This window comes from Schistocerca americana, chromosome 7, assembly GCF_021461395.2.
Source record: "Schistocerca americana isolate TAMUIC-IGC-003095 chromosome 7, iqSchAmer2.1, whole genome shotgun sequence".
In the NCBI taxonomy this organism is placed as follows: Eukaryota; Metazoa; Arthropoda; class Insecta; order Orthoptera; family Acrididae; genus Schistocerca; species Schistocerca americana.
The window spans coordinates 194,883,879-194,895,888 of record NC_060125.1 but is presented as its reverse complement, the minus strand read 5'-3'; the positions used below and the strand labels follow the sequence as shown (position 1 = coordinate 194,895,888).

At 43.1% G+C, this 12,010-nt stretch overlaps 1 protein-coding gene across 1 annotated transcript in view; it reads right to left on the bottom strand.

Moving 5' to 3' along the window:
• Positions 1-12,010, bottom strand: part of LOC124622214 (cytochrome P450 6a2-like) — an 84,762-nt gene that overhangs the window by 46,605 nt on the left and 26,147 nt on the right. Inside the window, exon 3 of the mRNA XM_047147862.1 lies at positions 11,244-11,432. Coding sequence (XP_047003818.1) covers positions 11,244-11,432 — 189 coding nt within the window. The remainder of the gene's footprint in view (positions 1-11,243; positions 11,433-12,010) is intronic.

Genomic DNA, 12,010 nt, shown 5'->3' with positions numbered 1-12,010 from the left:
AAACAGCTGCAATTCGAGTGGTGCCTTCACCCGGAAGGATGAACGGCGTCGTATTGTGTCCAGCAGTGAATCGGTGTTTTGCATTACGCCGGATGGCCATCGTCGGCGATCTGGACACACTCGTGTCATTCCTGCCGTCAAATTGTTGGGAGCCATCGCGTACCACTTTTGGTAACGACTGGTAGTTTTTGAGTAAAAAACGGCAGAACAGTACGTCACGGACATCCTGCGTCCTCTTAAAAGTTACATCTCACACTACAGTACAGTGGTGCAATTTTCCAACAGCACAATGCTCGTCCACAGATGTTACGTGTCTCTATGAAGTGTCTGTATGATGTAGAGGTACTCTGGTGGCCTGCAAGATCCTCTGATCTGTGGGGCCAACTCTGACGCCCGCTGCATCTCAGTGCTGTTACGCAGGATATCAAATACCAGTGACAACAGTTCTGAGCCAACTTACATCCAGGCCAAATTCATACTTGTGTTCATACTTTGAAGTTCTTTGCAAATTTGACTTGATTTTGTAATCACTGAAGGAACATCACATATCACCTCGATCCATGAAGTTCCATTCCGTTTCCTCCTGCTCTGCTTGATGATTCACTTTTTTCTTGGTCAAGATCTTTACAAGACCGGTGATTTACGAAGAAAGATATTAAAATGAGGTATTGTTGGGCAACCGAACATTTAACACCGTTTACAGATTTCGTATTCGTTTTTTGAAACCTCTGAGTATATTCTGTAAAGACTCAATACGCCATAAGGCACTACAATATGCTTGCTAACAAAGCACTGTTGGAATTCTCCGCTCCCGTGCACCCGTTTGTTCGCCTGCAACATACTGCAAGAGAGTCGTAATGGTTTGAGAACAGCTGACGGACAAGAAAATTCTTGTATCACCGCTACCCTTATTGCCACATCATCCTCCAGTCACCTGGCGTCAAATCTACTGAGCGCATCTAGGAGGCCATGGAGTGAAATGTGCTAGCCTTGGACGTTGTTCCATCGCAAGTAGATAAGTTACGAGCAGCTATGAAGTGGTCAGATGGCTTCCCAAAGCTTGTGGTGTTTCAAAAGATGCATGCCATGACGCATCTTCACCAACAGGGAAACAAAGGATGCTCCACGCTACGGTTTGTAATTCAATTGCTCAGAAGAACATATATACGAGAAAACGAAACGTTTTATTTAATTACGAAGGCTACTCAGAAAGTAGGGGACGTTTTGGCATAAAAAAACTAAGTACAAGAAATACATTTTATTATATACATCTCAAAGAGCGACTGACATACTACTTTTCCACATAGTCACCAAACACATTGAGGCAGTTATCATAGCGGTGGACAAGATCTGAAATACCTTGGTCGTAAAATTCTGCCGCCTGAGACTTCTGCCAGTGAGTCACGCCCGCCCAGAGTTCCGCACTGTCATCAAAGCGCTGCGTTGCAAGCCAGTTCTTAATCTTGGGAGACAAGTGGAAGTCGCTTGGTACAAGATCGGGGCTGTAGGGCGAATGAGGGAAAATTTGCCATTTGAATGAATTACGGAGTTCTTTAGCGCGGTTTGCCGTTTGAGGTCTGGCATTGCCGTGCAAAAACAAAATTTTGGACGTCAGCTTTTCTCGGCGTTTTGTTTTGAACTGCTCTTCTAAGGCTGTGCAAAGTTTGGCAGTACCAGGCAGAATTTATGGTTGCTACACGTTCGAGAAAATCAATAAGAAGCACACCTTTCCTACCCCAAAACAATGTCGCCATCAACTTCCTTGCTGACAAGGTTTGCAAACATTTTCTTGGTTTTGGGGGGAACCTTGTGTGCCTCCACTCGATGGACTGTAATTTTGTCTCGCAATTGACGTGTTTCACGAAAGTATCGTCACCGGTTACGATTCGATCCAGTAATGAATCACCATGTTTGTGGCAGGCCTCCAGAAATGTCAACATTGACCCCATTCCCTGTTTTTTATGGTGCTCTGTAAGCATTTTGGGCACCCATTGTGCACAAAATTTGTGGTAGCCTAGCTTTTGAGTGACAATTTCAAACAACAAAGTCCGTGAAACTTGTGGAGAAGAAAGTGAAAACTCCGTTATTGTGAAGCGACGGTTTTCACGAATCGTTTCATCAACTTCAGCGACAAGACCGTCAATCACAATGCTCGGGCGTCCACTCCTCTCTTCATCATGAACGTAGATTCGGCAATTTTTGAACCGAGTGCACCATTTTCTTCGGAACATTCACTCATTACGTTGTTTCCGTACACTTCGCACAGTTCGTGATAAATTTCTATAGGTTTTAGGTTTTTCGCCAACAAGAACCGTATCCAGACCGCACCTCACAACTGGAGGGATTTTCGATTGCAGCGCACATTTCAAATTCGAATATCGAAACAACCAGATACGCAGAGACGTTCCCGCTGTCACGGATGGATGCCGACTAAGCTGCTGAACACGTACATACCAAAATATACGCGGTCGGCGCGCGTCTAGCGGCCTCAGACGGAAACATTTCCTTTCTGAATAGCCCTCGTAGATTCGGTTACAAATGACTGCAATGGATAGTGTTACACCATAATGTGTGGCATGTTGTCATCTCTAAAGAATGCGTGGCCGCTAGCATCCTGCGATTTCTTCCCGACGGCTCGTGGCACGAATCTGCCTGTAACTCCTGCACGGATTTCATGATTTGACGGCTGTCTATACGGCAGAGCCAGTCGCTCAATTCTGTGATCTCCTCGTGGTGTGATCGTCCTTGAAGGACCGTGCCACACCGTTGTCCTTGGTCGTGTCGTCACCACTTGTTGACGGCCGGAGTGGCCGTGCGGTTCTAGGCACTACAGTCTGGAACCGAGCGACCGCTACGGCCGCAGGTTCGAATCCTGCCTCGAGCATGGATTTGTGTGATGTCCTTAGGTTAGTTAGGTTTAATTAGTTCTAAGTTCTAGGCGACTGATGACCTCAGAATTTAAGTCGCATAGTGCTCAGAGCCACTTTGAACCACTTGTTCTGCTGTCTTTGCACTACAGCCGAATGTCAATGTGATCTGCCTCCATGCTCCTGATGCCAATGATCCGATCTTTCTTAAAGTCCGAAAGAAGGCGACAACGATGTTCTATTAACGTTAGACACACCTAATATCCGAAATGTACTCCCATAATTTGGGTGGAGAAAAACTGTGTCACGAAATTTTAACCCTGGATAGCTGATGCCAGTTGGAATCAAATTTACTAAATTTGTGCTCCATTTTTAAACTACGGTAACTTGGCGCCACGCGCTCCAATTGGCCGTGGATTGCCGTGTTGCCGTTTGTCTGTTGACAGCCAGTGCTATGGTTCTCGCTACCACCGCGCGTGCGGGCCGCCTTGGATACATCCCGGTCTCCAGCAGGCAAAGCATTTGCGATCATGCGTTGTCCAGAGCACCCGGCAACAGGGCAATCCCGCGGCCAAACGGAGAGCTTGGCTCCAAGTATCCGTAGTTTAAAAATGGTGCGTTGTCGCCCTACACTACGTCAGTAGTTTTGGTTCCTACCGGCATCAGCTATCCAAGATTAAAATTACGCGACACAATTTTTCTCCAGCCTGTATAGGATTGGTTTTTTCTGTCCTGAAAACACTTAAAATAATCTCTCATAAGGATGAAATTTTTGTCAACATATCTCAGAGACATGGACAAAATGGTTCAAATGGCTCTGAGCACTATGGGACTCAACTGCTGAGGTCATTAGTCCCCTAGAACTTAGAACTAGTTAAACCTAACTAACCTAAGGACATCACAAACATCCATGCCCGAGGCAGGATTCGAACCTGCGACCGTAGCGGTCTCGCGGTTCCAGACTGCAGCGCCTTTAACCGCACGGCCACTTCGGCCGGCCAGACATGGACACAATGGACCATAAGTTTGATAACGTGCTGTCTTTATGTACAAAGTACACGGTGTAACACATTCCATTTCAGTCAGTGTAGAGGAAAAAGACATTCAAGTGATAATCGTCCGATTGCAGTTGAGCTCCAAAGATCAGCAGCGGTAGTGGAACTGTAAGTGTGTTATATTAATAATTACCACTTTTGGACCACTTTTTTCCCTCAGGATAAGATCTGTGTGTGTTTCAACTTTTTTTTGACGTCTGGCAGCATGTTGGTGTAGAGTGTCATGTAAACTTAAGTACAATATATGACTGAAGCATGGGCAGCTAAAATACAAGAGATGTGATTAAATAAAAATGTACATGAGAGGCCCACCTCACCTTTAGCTGTACTGGTAAGATGAACCAGTGTACTGGGAGAGATGAACAATATAAAAGTGGGTAAACATGAAGAACAGACTCAATTAAAATTTCATATTTTTGTTTTGAATGTGAATATAGAATTATGATATTAAATATTTTAGTCCAGAATAATTTTATCAGTTTATCACAAATCTTGAACAAGGGTATTTCTAATGAGTTCTTGGTTTTGTTCAAGCATTATCCTGTCTTTCTCTCATCACAGCAGTTACACTAATTACCAAAATTTTGACTATCGTGAGTTACCCTTATTAGAAAAATTTTGACCATCGTGAACAGGAAACACACTCAATCCAATCGTAATTTTTACGTTTGGTAATAAATTTCACCACAGCCATCACATTCATCCTCAGCTTATTCATCAAATTTTTATTTCTGTAATCTTCTATAATGTTTGCACCTAATGAACACTGAGAGCTATTTCCAGAATTTTTCTTACTGAGCTTCTTCGGTCTGTTTTCCTCTTCACTAATATACTGGCATTTCCCATTGATCATTCATTGATAATTTTTTGTGCCTTTTTCTGTTTCCTTTCTCCTCTTTTCCCCATTTTTCCCTACAGTTACAATATTTTCAGCAGAGTTTAGCCCTTTGAATACAACTGTTGCCTCCCTCTTAACAGTAACGGTTTTTGTCAATAGAAGAAAAAGTATTGTCTGTGCTGGCTTAGGAGTAGTCAGTTTTGAGGTGATAATCTTGAAAGATTAAAACTGCGTGCCGGACCGACACTCGAACTCGGGATCTTTGCCTTTCGCGGGCAAGTGCTCTACCAGCTGAGCTACCCAAGCACCACTCACGACCCGTCCTCACAGCTTCAATTCTGCCAGTACCTCGTCTGCTCGCCCGCGAAAGGCAAAGGTCCCGACTTCGAGTCTCGGTCCGGCACACAGTTTAAATTTGCCAGGGAGTTTCGTATCAGCGCACACCCCGCTGCAGAGTGCAAATCTCATTCTGGAATCTTGAAAGTTAGGCAGATAACTCTGCTCTTTTGGTGTGTTTGTGGTCAGCAAGTCCTTTGATGAGCTTTGAGGTGGTTGGTTGGCCTGTCTGCAAGATTCTGCTCTTGCATTTGCTGGCACAGATATGTCTTCCGACAAATAAGTATAGCCTGAAACTGCGGCTATCATCAATGGAATTATTACACATGCCTTGAAGCTAAATTTGTGCTCCGTCTCTCCCACATAAAAACATGTGGTCGATCTCTCCCGATTGTCTAGGAGAGATGGACTTCACCAACTTCTGTCTGTAGGCAGCGAATTCGGGGGCCATTTTAGGTTAATTTCATGCCTACACATTTCTCAAACTTGCAGTAAAAAAAAACTGTATCGGTACTGTGAAAATTGAGCCTTAATACTAAAGTTATGTAACAACACAATAACGCTTTTCTCTTTACCAGAACAGAGAATGTGATTTTTTTCCAGAACTAGCACGAAAGTGACAGCAACTCATCCGCATCACGTTTGTTCACAAAAGAACTTCCTCACAAATAGTGTGATCCGCTCTCCAGTGGCGCATTTGTGAAATCTGCCACTGGTCCGTCTCACCCAATGGTCTAACTCTTACCCTACGTATTTGACGTAAGCAGTTCTTTTGGGTATATTTTATTGGGCTGCTCCCGGCCGTTCGCTCATCATTGTCGGTACACTTATTAACCAAGACAAATACACTGGTGTGCATAACGTAAGGCCGAAAGTAACTTTCGCATTATGTGTCACTGCAAAATAACGTAGCTCGGTGAAACGTGTACCAGAAGGTAACTGAAAGAAACACGCAATGAGAGGTACAGAAATGACACTTCTATTGAAAGACAATAATTACACTGAAGTCACTGCGACATACGATTGTCCCCTGCACATTATAAAAGGCGAGACGTGGTTCTAAATAGAGTGAGTAACCACCAAGGACGACAGTGCTCTGAAATGTGCTCCCATGCTCGACATAATCTCAGTGAGGAGTTCTTGGCGTAGGGCATTCTATTCTTCCACCAGCGCAATTGAGAGCTGCTGGACTGTTGTTTCTGCAGTACGTCTCTTCAACACATCCCACACGTGCTCAATGCTACTTAAGTTGGGGGATAGGGCAGGGCAGTCCATCCGCCGAATATCCTCTCGTTCCAGGAGTTCCTCCACGTGCGCAGTTCAATGCGATCGCTCATAGTAATCTATTACAATGACGTCAGGGCCGAGACACCCCTGAAAAGACAACATGGTGAAGAAGTATAGTGTCACAATGACGTTGACCGGCAAATGTACCGTGTTCAAAGATCTGTAGGTCAGTATACTGCCGCAACATTATGCCTCCCCGCACTTTAACAGCTGGACTACCACAAAAATCATATTTGCCAATGTTCGTGGGTGTATTACGTGTCCACATCTCTCGCCATACGAAGGTGCGTAATGCACGCTGGAATATTGTCACCACCTGATCATTTTGGTGATCAGGTGTTATAGTGTGGGAAGGCATGGGCGTACTGAACTCCGTATCTTTGAACAAGGTACACACACTGGTCAACGTTCATGTGACATGTTACTCCTTCCCCATGCTTGCATGTTCAGTGGTGCATTCGGCTGTGACTTCATTTTTATGGAGGACAATGTGCGAGCGCATCGAATATTGCAGGTGGAGCAGCTGATATTCGGCGAATGGTTTGACTTGCCTGTTCCCCCGAGTTAAATCCCATCAAGCACATGTGGGGTGCGTTGGGGAGACACGTATTGCAGTACGTTCACATGCAACAGCGATTATCCAGCAGCTGTTAACCTTGAAGATAGAGAAATGGGACGCCCTACCACACGATCTCCTTACCAGCGTTCGTGTCCAGTATGGAAGCACGCTGCAGAGCATCGACTGCCCTCTGCGGTGATCACACATCCTATTAAGAAAAATATACCACCTTTTGTAATGTCAAGAATACCATCATAAATCGCAGAGACTTCAGTGTAATTATTGTCTTTGAATAAAAGCGTCACCTTTGATTGTGGCACCATACACAATCATTAACCCGGCACCAGGGAGGTAGGGTCCCCTTCCCTATTCCTCCACTGGGGTAGTTCCTGTCTGGCGCGTCCACGTCGCGGGGGTGGGCATCCTACACCTCAGTAGGCCGGAGTGCTAGGCAGGGACCCAATCCCGTGGGGTATAACACGGAACCCATGCCTAGGGTTACGGGTGAAGACCTTAATGGCAGCGACGGCGGAGAAGGCAGACTTCGGAACGGCGTAGCTGGTAGATGAGGCAACCTTCCTTTCTGGGAATTAAACGAGACGCGAACCACTGCCTTGTAGTGGAGAAGAAACTCCAAAGGCTAAGGGAGACAACCCCAACACAAAATCCTTTCTTGCGTTAGGCCTAGCAAGCCAATAGGAAAGTCTTTATATATTGATTTCAAAACACAGACGAGCCTCGGAACGAACCACTCAGGATTTGACCCTACTGTTTCAAAAAAAGCAATAAAAGACTTTGTAAAAACTACAGAGGAATAACCCTCATGAGTCACACAGCCAAGATTTTTGAAAGAATTTTGCTAAATCGAATAAGTGAAAAGATAGAAAAGGAGCTGAGTGAAGAAAAGCATGGGCTTAGGAAAGGAAGTAGCATGATCGAGCTGATATTTTCTATCCGCCAACTGATGAAAAAAAAATCTGGGAGTATAACAAAAGGGTGATAATGGTTTTTATAGACATAGAAAAGGCGTGTGACTCAGTTAACATGGAAAGACTCTGGGAGGAAATGAAGAAGTTAGATATAGAAGATGGATACATTAATGTAATACAGACAATGTTCAGAGGACACAATTGTAGAATTAGAAAACCATTGGGGAACTCTGAATACTTCGAAATAAGACAAGGACTTAAGCAAGGAAGTATTCTATCTCCTGCACTTTTTAATGTTGTTATGGAGGGTATGAATAGGGCAATTAAAGATATAGAAAAGAAAAAGACAAAAAGATGACTTTTGCAAATGATATGGTAATATGGGGTGATAAAGAGGTAGATGTACAGTTACAACTTGATGCGTGGAAGGATTAAAAATAAATAAAGATAAGAGTGAAGTAATGGTATTTGGTAGAGAGAAAGGGATCAACGGAAATATTACCTGGAATGGAGAAGCCCTCAAAGTGGTAGAAAGTTTCGCTTATTTAGGGAGTGAAATATCTAGGGATGGAAGAATAACTAACGAAATTAATAGGAGGTTACAGAAGCGAGGCAATTTCTACCAAACAATAAAACACCTGATTTGGAATAAGGAAGTTTTAGAAAAAGCAAAACTCCTGATGTATAAGAATTAATACTTCCCTATTGTCACCTATGGTGGAGAAACATGAACAATGACAAAAAGGGACTGGAGCAGACTGTAAGCAGATGAAATGAAATTTCTCGAAGCAGTTAAGGGAAAAACAAGAAAGTATGACAGAAGAAACTGAAGAAATTGAAAAAACAAAAGAGATTAAGATGGTATGGGCACGTTAAGAGGATGCGTGGGCAGAGACTCCCCAAAATTATGGAAGAACTAAAGATGGATGGGAAAAGACCTAGAGGGTGCCCAAGAACACGGTGGAAAATGGGAGTGAGGATATCTGTGGAAAGGAGAGGTGTGACCTGGCAGCAAGTGGAGGAAGAAAAGTAGTGGGAGGACCGAGCCAAATGGAGAGGACTCGTCAGCACCCAGACTCGGCAGTAGCTGGAGTGGGATCCGGATACAGAGAATAAAACTGTCATTTCTGTTCGTGTCATTGTGTATTTCCTTATGTTACCTACTGCGTTATATAGTAGCAGTTCTACGTATGGTGGAAGTTTCGTCAAGCTTACTTGTCATGATACATCATGCGAACGTCACTTTCGTGCTTACGTTTTGCTCCTCTTTGAACTTCATGAAACATGTTATTTGTTGTATATAGTGTTTTGTGAGTATTTGGTTTTGTGTATTATTGTGTGTGACTTGCCTTGTATGTAGTGCTTCTTACTATATGTCAAAAATGGTGTTTCGTAGTAATCATATAACAGAATTATTAGGTGATTTATATGCATATATAGATATGCAGGATGATTACGCTGCCCCTACCTATGGGTTTCATGCAACCCTCAGCGCCTTCAAAAATCACGTTCAAGATTTTCATGTTTTCTCGCTCGTTATGCACAAACTATTAGTCCTACAGAAAAATGAACAGGACCTTTTTGTAAGAAATTTAGTGTAGTTGCATTTCGTGTTGGGATACTTTTCCTTTAGAGGCAACAGTTTTCGAGTTGTTAAAGAAAAACACGTTTGAAGATCGCTTTTTCACGTTTTTCTTGAATAACTCGAAAACAGTAGCCTCCAGCGAAAACGTATCCCAGTACAAAATTCAACTACATTAAATTTTCTGCAAAAACGTCCTGTTCATTTTTCTGTAGAACTAATAATCTGCGCGTAATGAGAGAGAATGTGGAAACTTTGCACGTGGTTTCTGAAGGCATTGTGGATTGCATAAAACCCGTAGGTAGGGTAGCTGAATCACCCCGCACATGCAATCAGTATAAGAAATTTTTACGAGAATATGTCGTTGTCAATGACAATTACTGTACATGCAAGCATCATTATTTGTTGCATACCGTAGACTATATACAGTTTTACTTCTGATTATCCCTGTTAACAGAACAAAGAAATGTGTGGAGCGCTAAAGCATACTAATGAAATTTTCGACGAATTTTTTTTTTTAAGATCGGTCTGTTCGTTTAAAATAATTTCGGGAGGTTTCATTACATTATATACATACGAAGATTTATATTTGCTCCAAAACATTTAGTTAACTTCCATTTTTGGCAGTATGCAAGGCTGATATGCACTGTATAGTATCACTGGCCTTGTGATATTGTTCTTCTAAGTGTGACTTAAATCTAGACAGGTTTGTATCATCAGAAAGAAATTTTCACTCTGCAGCGGAGTGGGCGCTGATATGAAACATACTGGCAGAATAAAACTGTGTGCCACACCGAGACTTGAACGCGGGACTTTTGCCTTTTGCGGGTAAATGCTACCAAAGCACGACGCACGCCTCCTCCTTACAGCTTTAATTCCGCCAGTACCTCGTCTCCTATCTTCCAAACTTCACAGAAGCTCTCCCGCAGACCTCGCAGAACTAGTGCTCCTGGAAGAAAGGATAGCCTTTCTTCCAGGAGTGCTAGTTCTGCAAGCTCTGCAGGGCAGGAGAACTTCTGTGGAGTCAGCAAGGTAGGAAACGAGGTAGTGCCGGAATTAAAGCTGTGAGGACGGGTTGCGAGTCATGCTTTGGTAGCTCACATGGTGGAGCGCTTGCCCGCAAAAGACAAAAGTCCCGCGTTCGAGTCTGGGTCCGTCACACAATTTTATTCTGCCAGCAAGTTTCAGGTTTGTGTCAGTGAGATTCAGACATTCTTGAAATCTTGCTTTGAAATTTATTCCCGTTTTCCTCTATGTGTATTTTCTCACAGTTATCGCTTTTTAACTTATAAATACGAATGGACAAATTTGCAGGACTGTTCTATACTATGACCAATTTTTAATTGTCATATGTTGTTCTTGCTGAAGTTTATTTGTATGTAGGTTTTTATGAAGTCCAAGTCTGACTTTATCTGAAAATTTTCCAAATATGACATGATAGTAAATTGTGTATTTTTGCTATAATTTGTCCTTGCTTGTTTTTTTCATCTGAGTGTAATCTCGCGTTTTAAATTTTGTCGACTAAGGTGCAGTTGTAACCTTTGATTTTTGTTATTCTACTTGATGTCTTTAATTTAGATGTTATGTTTTCTTTTGCTAGTGGGTATCTTATCTGTCTCTCTACAGAGGTTCAAAATTATGTCTCTCTGTGTGTTTTTGAGTAACAAGAGCTATTGTATATTAGAAAGTCTGAAATTGTCTGTTTACACTAGATGACTTTGTCTAACACTGATGTAAGTAGTAACTGCAGCAATCATGCCATATTATGTTTTGTCACAGAGAGTACTGACCTTTCACCCTTGAGAAAAAATGGGTTCCTCGCGAATACAGGATCTAGTTTTTCGTCGACAAAGCTGTTGTTGTCCTGGAAGGAGGGGAAGTCCCTGACCAGCATCTGACGCACCAGCTCGGCGTCCCTCACGAGCAGCGCTACTTCCCGCAGGCGGTAGACGCCGCAGAACGGCACACCATCCATCTTGCTGCAAACAAACGGAATAACATATCAGGTGAGAGCAATGGCATTCGCAGCTTCGTTACTGTTTAATGACGCATGATTAATTTATTTGCTTTTGTGTTTACGGACTGCAGTTTCAGAATGGAGGCTGCCCCCTATAGACTATCTCCAGTACATCTTCGTGAATAATTGGCAAGTAACCCACTTCCAGACGAATTAAAACTGTGTACTGGATCGGGTCTCGAACCCTGAACCTAATTTTCACAGGCAGTTGTGTTACCGACTGAGCTATCCAGGCGCGACTCATGGCTTGCACTCACCTCTGCTGGCACTTCTACAAACAGTTCCCTTGGCTGTGGCTCTGCAGTATCCTTTCTTCCTGGAGTGATAATCCAACAGCATGTGCAGGAGAGTAAAGCGAATTTCGGGAATCAGGAGAGAGGTACTTGTGTGAGTAAAGCTGTTACAGTGGCATGGGGTTGTGCAAGAGTATTATGTGCTTTAATTAGCCAACACAGCATTTCGTCAACACGTCCATCATTGTACCCTTCCTTTTTTCTCTTGAATGAGATGAAATGCATATTTCTGTCACGAAAAGGTTCG